The 16,428-nt window shown below is 38.3% G+C and overlaps 1 protein-coding gene across 1 annotated transcript in view; it reads right to left on the bottom strand.

Moving 5' to 3' along the window:
* Positions 1-672: 672 nt before the first annotated feature.
* The window catches only part of ABCB5 (ATP binding cassette subfamily B member 5), a 33,831-nt gene continuing 18,075 nt past the window's right edge, over positions 673-16,428 (bottom strand). The window contains exons 16-28 of the mRNA XM_062567801.1: positions 16,091-16,330; positions 13,963-14,109; positions 12,855-12,959; positions 11,971-12,048; positions 10,755-10,838; positions 8,487-8,690; positions 7,601-7,701; positions 6,048-6,188; positions 5,418-5,574; positions 3,685-3,882; positions 2,578-2,784; positions 1,413-1,559; positions 673-870 (exon numbers count right to left, since the gene is read on the bottom strand). Coding sequence (XP_062423785.1) covers positions 673-870; positions 1,413-1,559; positions 2,578-2,784; positions 3,685-3,882; positions 5,418-5,574; positions 6,048-6,188; positions 7,601-7,701; positions 8,487-8,690; positions 10,755-10,838; positions 11,971-12,048; positions 12,855-12,959; positions 13,963-14,109; positions 16,091-16,330 — 2,007 coding nt within the window. The remainder of the gene's footprint in view (positions 871-1,412; positions 1,560-2,577; positions 2,785-3,684; positions 3,883-5,417; positions 5,575-6,047; positions 6,189-7,600; positions 7,702-8,486; positions 8,691-10,754; positions 10,839-11,970; positions 12,049-12,854; positions 12,960-13,962; positions 14,110-16,090; positions 16,331-16,428) is intronic.

The following is a 16,428-nucleotide window of genomic DNA, read 5'->3' as shown; positions in this document are numbered from 1 at the left end:
GTCAGTTTATCTACATGGAAGGCAAACAATTATTACAATTAGTGCTTGAAATAGAACACTGAATTTCCGAGAAATGTGTGTAATATCAAAAATGTGCAATAAAGTGGAAAAACCCTACCCTTCTTTCTAAATTTAGTATAAATGCCTTTATTTTGAACCTCTGCAGTGAGATACAACAGTCATCATTATCAAATCAAGGAGACTTTATGGCTGCATCTAGCTGGTGAGAAACACCACAGGGGCAAGCAAGAGCACTGGGCCATCGCTGACTGATGGTATTAACCGTTGTTGTACTCCCTGGTACCAGTTTAGCCTGTGCCAGCAGGCATGGGTCAGGATCTGGTCACAGCCAGAGCTGGGTGCCCTACCCAAGTCACAGCATGGATGCAACTGGATCAGGTCTGACTCCCACAGCTTACGTGATGCCCCACAACTCTTCCATCAGATTTTGCCGTGACTGTCCTGTGTGCTTTCACAACCCATTCTTAGGTGTGCAACTCATCCTCATGGGTATGTTGGCCAAGGACAATGCCATGTGGCCAGGCTGTGACACATGGTTTCAGGGCTAGAAAACAGTCCCTGGCTCGTGCTCTATTTATCAGCATAGACACAGCCAACGTTACTTCATTGTAAGCTTTTCCTCTCTTCCCATAAACGTTTCTTCAAACAGAGCTAATTAGAGACTTGTGCATTCACAAGCGCATAGTAATGTCCTTCCATCGCCAGCAGCTGGCTGTGAGTGCCCTGCTCCACCACCCTGCCGTTATGAATCACCGCAATGATGTCTGCTGTCTGCACAGTCGTCAGGCGGTGAGCAATGACGATGCAGGTTCGACCTTGCCGGGCGTTATCCAGAGCTTTCTGGACGATCTGCACACAGATGTAAATAAAGTGCTGTTATCACCTAGAAATCTCATTTGTCATAGGAACAACATTCGATTTTGTATTATTGGTTATCACTTGTTTGTCTTCCATAGGTATATGAGTCAATACATGTATGAGACACCATTACTCAACGCAGTGGCTCACTGAGGTCAATAAGACTGATCATATGAGCATGAGTCACTTGAGAACTGGGTTCTTGGGCATCCAGTTTGGGTCAGAACACCAGTTCAGTATTTATCATCAAATACAGCTAATAAAAAGATATCTGAGGAGCATCAACTCTCCATGGTGTGTATTAACTAAAGTGGTAGTTTTTGTTTGTTTTTAAATACTTAATACATACACACTGTTTCCTAGTGTTTTTAAATTCAAAGCTTGTAATTGGAAAAGCTACAGTGATACACCTGCCTGGTTGTTTCACAGGTGAACATTTGCACTATGTTTCAATTGATTCTAAATTTTGTTTTAGAGAGAGCAACTAACCATGCACATAGCCATAAATATTCTGCATAATAATCATCACTCACCTTTTCACTTTCTGTGTCAAGTGCAGAAGTAGCTTCATCTAGAAGCAGAACAGCAGGCTTACGAACTAGAGCACGGGCAATTGCTATTCTTTGTTTCTGACCTCCAGAAAGCTGTGTTCCTTTCTCACCCACTCGGGTATTATATTTCTGGGTATTAATATGAAAAAAAAAAAGAAAGTTTGTGAATACTCTCTATGAAGAAAGGTTAGAAAAGTAAAGCTTAATACTTGGCTAAAAAGATGATTAGGTATTTCCATCTTGAAAGATGGATGAAAAAAAAAGAATAGCACAAGTGTTTTTAATAAAGCTAAGGCTTTATAAACACTTTTTATATAAATGCTTATATATATATATGCAGCCATTCATATTGATATCTGCACTGAAAATTTACTTCCCTGAAGAGTAGAATAGCTCTTGAATGGTACCACTAGTGATATAGTTTTCTACAGACATCTGTCCATGACCATATGATCACTACAGTAACTGTAGATTTAATATTTTTTGAAGTCTACACAAAGAACTTGATCCTAGGTTTCTTGTGTATAGTAAAAATATATATATATATAAATAAAAGACTCTCAAAAAACAAAATCCCAAACCTTCTTTGAATGCATTTTCAAATATCAGTAGTAATGAAAGTGAAAAAAATTTTCAGCAGCATTGCATCTTTTTCAGTTGTCGGGAACTTTAGTGAAAACCAAATATTAAAGCATTTTTCCTGCTTCCTGTTAGAATGCCTTGTCATTCATTTATCTGCACGTCTTACTTTTTAAGAAACACTCTCTATGCTTGCCCACCCAATTAAAATTAGTTTTACTGAAATATTTTAGTATAATTCACCTTTCTTTGAGAGTAACTTGAGAAGCTGCAGCCAGAAAAAGAGAAAAAAATAAAAAAGGAAGTGCATGTATATAATAAAATGTCCTCCTACTTATTTTTTTCCTCATATTCTGCTTTGGACACACTATTAACTTGTGTCTTTTTTGAATGACCTAACAAGGATTTTAAACTTAAACACACCGACTGACATGTTTAAAGAGCAATTCTATATTGTTCTCCTTAAAGGAAACAAAAATGTTCTTTTTCATTTTATATTTGTAAATGATTTCTCCATGTCATTCCAAGTATCTACTGTCACTCTGAATGGAAGATCACCATCTCTTACCTCTGGCAGTTTTTCAATGAAGGCATGAATATTTGCTGCTTTAGCTGCTTCTTCAATTTCCTCCTGACTTACAACCCTACTGTTGTCTCCATATTGAATATTTTCAGCGATGCTGCAGTCAAACAAAATGGGCTCCTGTGACACGAGACCCAGTCTGGACCTTAGCCATTGTAAATGCAAAGTCTTGGTATCAAATCCATCTGCAAACTAGAAAAAGCAACAGAAAAATGATGCCAAGTTGAGCAAAGAGCTCATCCACACATACACAGTGTAAACAGGAAACACCAATTGTAACAGGAAACCTGGTATGTATTAGATTCCCAGCTGAAATAAAGCAAATTTCTCATAAAAAGTGGAACTGAACCAACACTATGGATAAATATTTCCTTTCATTAGTTTTTAATTTTGTATGTGTTTCACTTTTGTTTCCCAGCAGACAGAAATGTGGAGTGCAAATCACAGGCTGTTCCTACAGTTCTCCCAACCTCACTGCACACAAGAAGTACCAGGAACCTCATGGGAAAGCATATTCCTTAGGATGATGAACACACCAACAAATATGCTCTGCAACCTTAAAACCTCCGAGGAGATGTCACTGGACCTCCTATAACCACTCCTGAGGATTGCAACACAGAGTTCATTGCACCCCTCTGACAGCGACACAGTAATATCCCCACGGGATTACGTTCATATCATCTGAGGCATATACTGGTGTCTCTAATATGAGAATTCAGATTAATGAGATGGTTTACTGATAAGTAAGTATGATAAGCATTATGGTCCTGTGCAAGCAGGCTGTGAACTGCTTTGAGGAGGCAATGCCATCTGCCTTCTTCATTCTTTCCCCTGGAGGGATCAACTCCTTGAGCCAGATTATCATGTAAACGTGTGTGCCATTGCTGGCATGCAAGGCAAATGCACGTGGGCAGGCAATGACAAGGGTCTTAAGATTAGCTCCAGGGGTCTACAACCTCAGTAATTCACACTTCTAACACAGAGGCATCTCTGGAGACATTGCCAGGATCATTGAAGGTCTCTGAAATACCTGAACAACAAAGAGCTCTATAGATTTAACTGTTACTAATAACCATACAAATCTTTTCTTACCACTTGTCCTTCCACAGGGTCATAAAATCTCTCTAAGAGCTGAATGGATGTGCTTTTGCCACAGCCACTGCTTCCTACTAAGGCCAGAGTCTGTCCTTTATTAACCTTCATGTTGAGTCCTTGCAAAACTTGAACTTCTGGTCTTGATGGATACACAAAATGGATGTTTCTGAATTCAATGTTGCCTTCAAAATTACTCTGAAAGCAATAGAAAGTTCATGTACTTACATTAATATTTATTTGCTTTAAATGAGAAAAAAACAGTTGTAAGCCTTGTTTAAGTACGAGAATTGACAAAGACATTTGGGATGGTGTTTTCAAAACTGTTGTTGATGTTTTTCTCCTTTTTAATTACAGATTGGATTGAGTGTAATATTGTTATTTATGGGGCGATCTGCAGATATAAATAGCTAGAACCTTCTGGAGAAATCACTTTCTGCATTTCTGTCTCTCTCCTACTTCATTTCACTTCAGCTTTGAAAAGAGTACTTAACATTTTTCATTTGGGCTACTTATATTTGAAATTGAGGCATTTTTATTCTTGGTATAATATAAGGAACTTTTACTTTATTGATTTCACATTCCAGGTACAATCTGAGTATCTGATATACAGAATGAATATACCAAAGATCAGATTTTAAAATAATAGACATAAGTTATTTGGTTAGTAATTTAGAGGCATCCAGGACAAGCTGTGTTTTAAAGAGCAATTATAGTTGCTGCTTAGCCATTCTGCATCAGCATGATTGGAAGAAATGCATTAAGACAATTGTGTGTCCTACTGTTTGGGGTATGAGACAGCCCACGCACGTACTAGCAGCACTGCTAGTACAGTGCGATCACAGCAGCTAAAGATCTGATTTAATGGACTTAAATCTTTGCTCTGCTAATGTCACAGGTATCCATGGCATTTGAGCTGGCCTGCTCAATGAGCTGGCCTGAAATATTTTAACTCAAATCTTACTTTATCAAAGGACATTCTACCAAATCTTTCAAAGTCTGTGCCTGAGGGCCCTAGTTCAAGAAAATACATGAGCATGCATGTAATGTTAAAGGCTGAATAGCTTGCATATAAGTTTAAAGTTATAGAAACTTCCTGAGTTGGGGCTTCTTAGAGGGAAGGTTCATTTTGAACTAGATGTGCAAATGTAATCCTTCTAATCCATCAAATTTCCATACGAAATAATTTTGGTTTACAAGTGCTAAGATCAGTTTCCCTCCTGACAAAATTGGCTTAGAGGTGAGAGGATTGCTTTTGTTTGTTTGTTAGTTTGTTTTTGTTTTAAACAGAGATTCTTCATTAGGTTAATTTTGACTCTATAAGAGCTCATTTTTACTTGAATAAGTTTCCACTATTCTGAGACAATGGATTTTGGCAAAACTGTTCTGTCTCTGAAGGAACTAGTCTACACCTCTTAGACAAGGGTATTTTTATCACTTTTTTTTGTTGTTTTATATCTCTTGTATACCCTCTTCAAAGCCAATATGGCTGTGAGTGTAACGGAGTTTGTTTTTTCCTCAGAGCAGAATTATTCACTTCTGACTGAAATACTGAAATAATAAAATGAGCCATTAAAAAAAAAAAAAAAAAAAAAAAAAGACAATGCAGTACCAGTACTTTGCAGTGTCTTTCTTTTGTGACATCTAAAAGAATATGAAACTATGTGAATACAGTTCTGGGCAATAAAGCATTACTAATTAATTTGCTTTAAGTTTTTTCTGAGAAACCTTACCAGTTTTTCACCTTCTTCACTGTAACTGTCAATTAGAGGTTTTCTGTCCAAAAGTTGAAAGATTCTTTGAGCTGAAATTTTAGCTTTGCCATAATCTGGTGCCAGGGAAGCAGACTGACCAACATTCATAGCTGCAAATACGACTGAAGAAAAAACTCTAAAAGTGAAAGAAAGAGCATCACTCATTTCAAGTGAAACAATATATTATTTTCCTCATTTATAAAATACATCTCAAAATAAAAAGTTTCCTGTATCTTCAGACTGTGACATTTCTAGCGCTCCTCTCCCAGAAATATTTTGTACAGTATTAGAACTTGCTGTTTGTTCCTCTAAGTACTTTATAAAGTAACGTGATGTCACTTCTCTGTGCAAAATCCTCTGCCTGGAAGAAATGCCAAATAGTGAAAGTTTCTCCACAATAAATGCTCTCTGCATGGCAACACACTTGCTGCTTCCCTGCCTGAATATGCAGCTTTCCCAGAAACAGCCCTTCTGCCCAAACTGAACTCCCAACCAGAGTGCGGGTTCCTGAATCTCTACGCCCTTAGTTCCGTGATTAGATTAAACAATTACCGTGCATTGAAGCCACTACCCCATGTATCAATCTTTACCTTCATAAAATATACTCACATTAATACATTTTCAAAGTTGCTCATGCAGTGGGCAATAAGCCATGCCCCAAATCTGAAGACTGCTGCATTAATAAAGTAGTTCGCGCACTGAGCTACTCCATAGGTAAATCCATAGAAAGGGGCTTTTTTCAGAGAATCTCTGATAAAAGAAGAGACTTTCTATAAATAATACATAATAAAAACTCAATCTAATAATAAATAATAAGAACTTGTATTGGGTGTAATAAGAGCAGACACTGGCTGAAGGGTGGCCAGATTTCTGGGTTAAAAAGTTCAAGCAAAACAGCTCACCCCCCAAAACACAGAACATGCATGCACTCACAGGAAAAAAAAAACTGCCTGACCCTAAGAGCTCCCTGTATGGCGACCTGGAAGTGCCCTAAGGACAGAAAATTATAGCAGTGAGAACTTTCATCCTCTGTTTTGTTATCTTGAATCTCTTCCTCCATCTCTTCTAAGGCAGGACAGGTCACTGGAGCAGTTAAAAAAACATTTTAATAACTGCTACATATGACCCATCTGACTAAGAAAAGAGAGAGGCTTCAGCCCTGCCTAAGAGCTGCCTGAGGGCTTCTGCCAGGTCTTTGTCTTCTCCTCTGAGCAGAGCTCTCTCATCCCCAAGCTGGAGCAGGGATATTATGCTGGGTATTCCTGCTGGGACTTAGAATTAGCCTCTCTCAATCCATCTTTCCGGAGAAGTTTCATTCTGTGTAGATAACTGAATACACGCTGAATCAGAGTTAAGAGAACTGGCTTTGCCCTCATGGTTTAGGACGATCTGAGGAAACAGAAGTCTCCTTACTAGTCCAAGTTGTAAATCAGGAACCTTTGACATCCAGGCAAGCATCCAGGTCATATCCTGGATATTGCTAGTTCACCCAATATTAAATTTTAATGTTGTTTTGGCTGAGAACAGATTATACAATGCCTTATTTTCAATCCCTTCTGTTTCCTCCCTAGGGAGGAAAGAAACAAATCATATTTTAGACTATTTTGTTTAAACAATATGGGATTAGAAAAAAATGATGTTTATGGTTATTGGAATGAGGTTCACCTGAGACAAAGATGTCAGTTGAGATGTAGCAGGCCAAACAAGGCAAACATGAAATTTGTTTCAAGGTTTCAAGGTCATATGTTTGGAATAAAACTGGTTTGAAGGGTGTGGTACAGCAGTTACTGTCAGTTCCTAAATTATATCATTTTATTCCATGATATACAGTATACGCTATACTAAAACAGAGTGAACTGATGTCTGATATTTTATGTATACATAAGCAAACACAATATTCTGTAACATACATGGAGAATACAGTATATGAAGTGCTTGTATAATGAAAAGGCAAGTCACACAAATGCCATTTTTCATTCTACAAACATCTAAGCAAGTACTTTAAAACACACAAAGTAAAAAAATTTCAGACTTATTAAAAAAGCTATCGGTATCCTTCCCAATCATGTAGGTATTGCATAATTTACAAGAAATGTATTTATAATAAATCCAGAAGATTCAATAGGTACAAAAAAGAATTATTAAAGAAAAAAAAATCCCACCTATATGGACCATTCAAACTTGCAATGTATCTTTCATAAAATGCATCTTCCTTGGTCAGTGAAGCTACAGTTCTTATATTTTCAACTGATTCTGTTGAAATCTAAATTGAGAGATAAAAGAGATAAGAGGTAACCTCTTGTAACTGGAATCTGCAATGCATTTCTTAAACGTTTCTCTTCTCTAACTTCTATTATTTTGAATTGGAAACTCATTACTTCAGAAGAGAGACTGAGGTCTGTTAGCAGGTGAGTTGCACAGAGCATTGAAGTTATTCACCCCAGCATTACAAAGCAAGGTGAGGGTGAAGTTGACAACGTATTCCAGTTCTGAACCTCGGGTTAGGACACAGGGAACATCGCACCTGTCCCATAGGTTGCTGTCCCTGTGAATTAAGCCCAATTTAATGCCGTGGACTACCCTTGTGTCCCAGAAGAACATTATCAAGTAAATGAAGGCACCATGCTTCAGCTCCAGAGCATGCTCCTGGTTTGCACGTTATGATGGAGGCTGAAAATGGCTACGTCAGGGCTTGGCCCCGCTACACGCCTGACTGCAGCATGGAGCAGGGTGGAGCTGCACCACTTGCACGAGGCCCAAAGCGCACCAGCACTCGAGTTGCTGCCATTTTAGCTGTCCCTCCTCTCTATAGAAACCTGGTATGGAAGCTTTCAAATGCACTTTTATAGTCCAATTTACAGATGTTTTGTGTTATCGATGTTTTGCTTTTCCTGGGGATATATAAACATTCCCTTCTTCCCCCACCCTGTCCTTTCCTCTCCCCCTTTTATTTATCTTGGATAATTGAGTCTGCTGTAAGAGAGCTACAATGTTGTCCTTAAAAATGATCTCACACCATAACCCTGCAGTTAAAATTGGAGAACTTACTCTTCCAGCCTCTTCCAAAGCTTTTTGATCTTTTGCTGCATGACCAGACATAGAGCGAATGCTTATTGCATTTGTAGCAATAACGAAAGGAATGCAGGCCAGGATAAGCAAAGTTAACTGCCAGCCATATACAAAAGCAATAATGATGGCAGTCAGAAGGGTACAGACAGTCATAGTCATCAGTCCAAGTCGAGTTCCAGTTGCCTAAGAAAACCCCAGAAACACCCCAAACATCCATCATTAGTTTTCTTTTTGTCAATTATTTTGTTAATTATTATAATTTCATTATTTGAAATTACTGTTTACTGAAGGCCAGAATTTCATCTGGAAAACGTAATCATGCATGGTCATGACAATAGACATACACTTAAGTAACTGTTCTTAGACATTTCTGCTATCTGTCAGCATTCAGACCTTCAAGTAAGGTTAAAGAAGCCTAAAAAGTTGGTAACAGCAGACGTCTAATCGAATATATACCTGGACTTCCTTTGCTACCCAAGGCACAGGAAGAAGCCTGTGGCCATGTTGATCAGCAATACTGTCCTGGGGCTCTTTGTTTTGGGGCAGCTTGGCTGTCACGAACCCAGCAGCAGGTGAGGAGGGCTTCATGCTCACGACAGCTGTCCAGCGACCTTTCCCACTAATGCTAATGGAAACTACTCATCCTCAGGTTCTCACACAGCTGCATCTAGGACTGGGTGCTCAGAAGAACCCTGATCCCATCCTGCAGAAATGCTTCATCTCAGCAGAGCTACCATGTGGGAAAGGTGAGTGCACACTGAATAACTGTCTCCTCCCTGCTTGTATAAACTTTTTGTCATGAACTTCTAAAACAAGAGATGACTGGCATCCAGGATGCAGGTGCTCTTTCAGGACTGCAGAAGAAAAAGACCTGCAAAAAGCCCCGTGGAAATAAATAGTCCATCTTCCAAAATTTGTTTTAGTGGAAAAAATGAAAATCTGTGTGCGATGTGAATTTCTTCCCCTTTTTTGCCAAAGATTTCCCTGCCCTGAAAAGACATTTCTTGTTCAACACAATTTAAAACAGTAATAACTAAATCAATGCCAAGGTGAATTGCTGCCATATGTTTTAGGAGCCGCTCATGAACGTGATCTGGAAACTTCACCCAGCATGAGGCAGGGCACTTACCTACTGACACTTTATAGCACTGCAGAGAATGCAACAGCTTTGGAGAGCATTTCCTGCCCTAAGTTTGCTTTTACAGACAAGGAACCCTCTCTGCACCTCTCCATTCTACTTGTGTCCTAACAGGGTTATATAGTTTGATAACACTGAAACAAAATGGAATTTTAAAAGATTCAAATGACTAAGTTCTGTCAAAGATTATTTTCCTGGTATTGATACATAAGGAGGAGTGATGAACAAAATCTATCTGAGGCTGAAAAATGTAGATTTTTGGTTTACAAGTTTGAAAGAAACTGAAAAAGTCCTCTTAAAACAAACCAGTAAACTTTTTTTCCCCTATGAATCCTGCAGTGATTTTATTTTATTTTTTTGTGAGGAGAAGGGGAAGAACAGAGAGGCTTTTTGCTTTTCTTTTTCCTTTCTTTTTTCTTTTTTTCCCCCAGTCTGGCAGATTTTCAAGAACTGCTGATGAGGTGAGGAGTAGGTGGAATTCTGAAAAACTTGCCATATTCTCCTGGTGGGTTTAGAGTGGCCACCTCTCTCATGCCAGTGCCTTGAGTCATCCCATCCCTTGGGCATCATCTTCTCTAGGGCTCTTTATTAATAACAAGTCATTTCTTCCTGTTTGGCCTGCTTGTGTGAAAAGTACGTTTGATGGGGATGGGAAGAATCCTGTTCATTAAGGTTTATAAGGAGCTGCATTATCTGCAAGCGTAACCTCTTCATGTCACTCAATGGAGGCTCTAGAGGCACTCTGAAGTCTTCACTCTATCGTTGGGTGTAAAACTGGGTTCTACTGATTCTTGTCCCCAGCATATATACAGATTTCATTTTGTATGGTGAAATAGTTCATAGCTGTCATTATATACTTAGCTTAAAGACTTGCAGCAAGGGAATGAAAGGTATATGAACATCTGCTGAATTTTTGATAGTCCTCATAAATTATCAGCTGGGAAGCCATTTCCAAGACGTCAACAGCATGCTATTTAAATGCATCTCCAAGTCTGTGGGGTAGATTTATTACCTTGTTTTCTGAAATAATCTCAGTGTCCCTTGCCAATTGCAATCAATATTTGTAAGAAAAATATGAAAACATAAAGATAAAAAAAGAATCTGCATACCCCTTTGACTTGGGAAGCATCTGTAGCGAGCCGGGTTAACAGAATACCAACAGCATTTTTTTGATCATCGTACCATCCAATCTCCTGCAAGGGAAGATGCATTTACTAATCTTTTGTTTCAAAAAAATATATATTCTTCTTATATTTCATTTTTATCAGGATCATTAGTAAAATGAACAAATACTTCCAGTTCATCTAGCATATGAGGAAATGGCAGTGACTTCACTGCCAGCACTAACTGCAATAAGCTACAATAGTCTTCTTCTGTAGTAAATATCTTCTAAGTAAACTAAAACAAAAAACTTAAAGAGTGGTATTCTGCTCTGAACATGTAATTGTTCACAAACAATGTGCTGTCACAGCTGCAATGTTCTTTAGAATGTATCTATTCAAAAATTCTTGTTATAAACCCCATTTATTCCTTCGGCCTGAAGAAAGGTAAGTCTTTTCTTCTCACAGCAGTTACCTACTCCATTAACTACAGAGGAGCAATTTCTGATCTATAGTTGTCCATACAGAATGGAAACAGGCCCTTTTACCTCCAAAAGGTTATAGGAATTATTTTCTAAAATACTTATAATATTTTCCCTTCTAGGCCCTTTCAGATGTTTCCATGAACATACAGGTCCTTGTCAATTTTTCTCAGTGGCTGCATGGGGTGCCAAGTTATTCACCCTCAAAACTCCTATGTAAATAACAATCATTTGTTTAAAATTTCATGAATCCATTAACAGAAAGGGTTAAATTTAAGAACTTTTCTCGCAAATAATTCTTGATGCAATAGTGCAATTTGATTTCTTTAAAAAAGTTACCAGACAGTTTGTTTGGACTGTAATATATAGATTTAAACTTGAACAGCTAAACAGATTAGACTTAAATCTATGTGCAAGTGCAGATTAATTTTATATGGTCCTCCCTGAAGCTCTCGTTGTTCACCCAGGTTCTTGTCAAATGTGCATGTTAGCATGTCAGAAATGTGCACATGTGCAATGATACTCCTTCAAATTTAGACTATTTTCAGTAGCAGCACTGGGCTAAATTGCCCATGAGATAGGAGACTTCCACAAAAACAGTATTCTTTTCTAAGCCGTTGGTAGAAAAGACAGCTTTTTGTTTGTCTTTTCTCCAGACCACACAACTGAAACTAAACATATATCTTGTAAGAGTCTGAAAAAGCCATCTGGCTCTCATGAAATTCTAGCTGCATAACTCATACCTGCTGAAGCAATGCTCTGAAGGACAAAGAACGCAGTCTCATTGTCAGTATTTCCCCAGACTTTCCAAACATAAATCCCTGTGTGTGGAAGGGAGTAGAGAGAAACAGTCACATTTTATACACTGAGCTAAAGCAACAGATTAGAAAAATCACACCATAAAAGCAATGACACCAAGAAATCTCTTGCAATCCTCTGTGTATTTGTAAAACTTGGAAAAGCTGCTATTCACATTCCTGGAGCCCAAAACTCTGTTTTCCCACAGAAAAGGAGCAACATGGCAAAGAAAGTAGGAGCTTTGTTGTAATGTCTTTTTCACACACCTCAACAATGTCAAAAGATAAACCAACCACAAGACCCAATCCGCTGTTGGCCATCCTACTCAGATTGCTACCAGAGGTGTCCACCAGCACCAGTCATGCCAATGGATTTGGGGATACAGGCATCAATGTACAATAACCATTTCCTGAAAGCTACGAAAATAGGAGGATGGAAAATTGTGGACTTTGTTGGAAGATATGAAAAAGACCATCTGCACGTCTCTATTCAGTGCCAGCCATTCACCAACTTTCCTTGGAAAAAGTCTATAGACTATCAGTGGGACATGTAAGTTTGAACTACAGCTTTTATGGCCAGGCCCTCAGCTTTGATTTCAGTCATGTTGAATTCACCGTCATCTTCAATGGAGCCATGCTTTTTTAAAGACATATCTTCTGCTTACTTAGATTTAAGTAAACACATAGATAAATCACATACGTCAGAAAGAACCCTGGCGCTTATACATGGTTTTGTAAGGCCCGTCTTGCTCCTTAAGCTGAACTGATAGCAATTATACCTGCAGCTTGGTGGGGAGTTATGGACTTTTTAGCATTTTGGTTACGCTTACTTGGATTATGTATGCGGCTAGGGTAATCACTCCAAGTAAAAGAAACATTAGACAAAGCACCAAAGTTTTGTTATTCTTTTTTTCTGGATCTATTTCTTGGAAAGCCTGTATAAGAAAAAAACACAAAAATTAGCACATAGTGATTGCCAGTTACATAAACCAAACTTCTTCTCAAGAAACTATTCTATTGCATTTGTATTTGTCTCCAGCATCCTGAGCTCAGTCTGCACTCAGCTCACTGCTGTGGGCCAGAAGGAAGTCCAGTTTTCCATTTAACCTACATTGTGTTGACGTTCCTCCATCTCCAACTATTTGTCATTTCCTCTGCTGATTAGCTGCAATTCTGTGGTGACTCTGCCTCTAGACAGTAAGTTCACCGGGTTTTATCTATTTTACTTTGGAACCTGTCTCTACCAGACAAATCCATATCCCTTTGAGCTGCTTGGAAATCCTGTCACGTTCTTTCAAGTTTTCCCTCTAGTCTCCTTTCTTTTTCTGGATGATACCCCATCATCCTACTTCAGCACCATGGTATAGGAACTGTTTGGTACAGGAACCCCACAGGAGACTCCTCACCCCTTGCGGGAGGGTGATGTGGGAAACAAAGGAGCAACTGTTTATGAAGTCCAATAGCTCTGAATGGCACTGACAACACAAGGCATCTTGAAAGACTTTTAAGATTTAATACACAAAAGCTCTAGGGCAAGTATAGGCAAGTAGCGCATTCACTTTGGTTCACGTGGTGTATTTTTAAGACTAACCTGAGGACTAGAAGAAAATTATTTGTTTTATATGAGGTATGAGGATGGAAAATAGACAAAATACTTGAGAGAAATTCTGATCCAGACCGTCTGGACTGATGAAAAGACCCTAGCCTTCAGGCTGCAGAGATCGACATCTTCCCCATATCTTCATGTAATTCTGTTGTCTAAACATAGGCATCTAGTGGCCTTCTATATGCTGTAGGATGTCTGAGACACCTGAAGGGAGCTAATGGGGGCTACATTTACCTGAGTAGAGTACATTTACACCACCCAGAGTCTCCCATGGAGAGAATTGGCTGGGATGAAGGAAGCTCAGGAATCCAATGTCCATTTGCAGAACTTACCGCGATGATTTTTCCAAATATAACTGCAAATGCAGGATGGACTCCACCTAAGATGGCAGCAGAAATCACTCCTAGCACTACATACAGGCATTCAGGTTTGTTTAGAGCCAGGATTCTGGAGTATGACACAGCAGGGAGATTTTCTTCCTAGATGAAAGGGAAATTTGTAATTTTTCCTCGGAAAGCTGCAGAACACAAAAATCCCCATAGAGGAGGACTTAATTGGGCACTGAGTAGTGAACTGTATTAGTAAACTGCTGAAAGCCCTCTATGTGCTCTCTGAATGAACAAACATGCTGGAGATCTGCAGCTTTGCTGTTTCATATCCTAGGACTTCAATTACACTGTACAAATCCGGAGACAAAAATATAAAGGGCTAGGTCATGAGGGGAGAAGGGTCAGTACAGCTCACTGAAAGTCAGATAGGACTGGTCATCATGAATGGCAACTTTAACACTCAAATCATTATAAAGATCTCACTGTCTAGAGCAGAGAAAAGATCTAGTTCAGCTTCAGCTAAATGCTAGTGAGTTGGCAGTAATACAACTGGGTATAGATGTCTTTTTCTTTTACAAAATGCAGCCTATGCATCATTATCAGAAGCATGAAACAGGCATGTTTAACAGTGATTTAGCCTGCATCTACTCTAAAAATACACAAATACTCTGTTGTGTTTTACTGATTTACTCATATGTTTATGCCTCCACTGGTCTGGAAAAGCAAAAAATGAAAACACTGGAAATGAGACAAAATATTAGATGGGATTATTGCTTCTGCCTCCTGGCTATCTTATCCTGTGATTCAGAGGCATCGAGCGGTTGAGCTTCAACCATGAAAGTGAGTTGAACTTTTTGAAATAAAAAATTACAAAAGCTAGATGCTTCATTTCGCAATTTTTTTGCCAATGTGATGAGTACTAAGCCATGAGTACGTACACTCACTTTCTCTAAGATCTTAAGCTTGAATATAGTAATAATAAACAGATAAAAAGTACGTTTTAAAGTCACACATTTCTATGATAATACAAATAGATCCATCCTGTGTACTGTTTGCATTGTGTATTAGCTGGAAACCATATTCTAGTGAAAAGAGACATAGATAAATACAAAGCACACCATGGCTTCCAAAAGCATGCTAAATAATCAGATGCTGTATTACAGATGAAATCCCAATTTCCATAGATTTCAAAGGATCCAGGTTTTTACTTCAGAATATGTATTTTATTTCTTCACATTGAAGGTCCTGAAGTCAGATTAAAATAATAATAAAAAAATTTGGCAACTCTTTTGCCAGCACATTTAATACCTAAAATGCGAAGAATTGTTACATGCAGTTCAAATAGTACAAAATGGGATCAAAACTAAAGTTATGCCGAGCTTTCTAGACCAAGCAGAACCCAGAATCCACTAGGAGTGTTCTCCTACTGATTGCAATGAGCAACTTTTGCTCAACTTTGACAAAAAAGAGTTCAATCTCTAAAACATGACTTCTCTCTTCTTCTGCTCAATGAAAGTGTCTTACTAGAATAAATAAGAACCTCCAGAACTATATAGATATATTGATATATACATTAAGACAGAGAGAAGTGGTTCTTTTCTTTAGGTTAAACTTAAAAAAATCAGAGTTTTGGTACCTTTTTTCCATTTCATATATATGTATATATCCCAAAGTGACTTAAAACTTGCTATACACACCCTGGGGATTATATTATCCTCAAGTTTGTGAAACACTTCACAGTAGGAAGTAAAGAATAATACAAATGAAATCTCACAATTATTACTTTAACTAGACAGAATTAGAACTTGCCAAGGACATTGAAATTAATACAGCTACTTTTATGTAGTGTGGCAAAACTTGAGACTTAGTATTTATTTAACTGATTATAATAAATCTCTAACAGCACAGATTTTCCCACATTTTGTGTCAATAGTGTCCAAATGGAATTTGTGGTATCTGAAATGTATGTTTCCCTTATATTCCTGAGGGCAAGTATTCACCATAGCTTGTACTCCCTATAATAGCACCAGAGTAAAGGCTGTCAGCTATCTAGAAATAATTAAAATAACGTGCTTGATGATTATGCTTACAAGCTATCACTAAACCTCTGAACTAAAATTTTAGTACCAACCTCCAGGTCCTTCTCTTTCTTTTTTTTAGAAGATTTCTTCTTAGAAGAGCACCTCTTGCTCTTATATCTGCTGGATCTTCTACGAATGCTGCCTTTCTTAAAGATCCCCAGATCCTCAAAATCAGCTTGACCAGTCAATTCCTGCACAAGATCATTTCTGTTGTTGTCGTCACATTCCTCAGCTTCTGTATCTTCATCTTCTTCTGACGTCCCATCATCTTGAACATTATTGCTACAACCCTAGTGACAGTTCAGGATATACAATAACAAGACATTTTGAGTGGAGAGAAGGAAGAGTGAAACTTGTTTCTCATGAATATTACTACTTCAATCATGTG

The sequence above is a fragment of the Rhea pennata genome, chromosome 2, assembly GCF_028389875.1.
Source record: "Rhea pennata isolate bPtePen1 chromosome 2, bPtePen1.pri, whole genome shotgun sequence".
NCBI classification, from domain to species: domain Eukaryota; kingdom Metazoa; phylum Chordata; class Aves; order Rheiformes; family Rheidae; genus Rhea; species Rhea pennata.
Note: the sequence above shows the minus strand (reverse complement) of the source record. Positions and strands in the feature narration are given on the sequence as shown.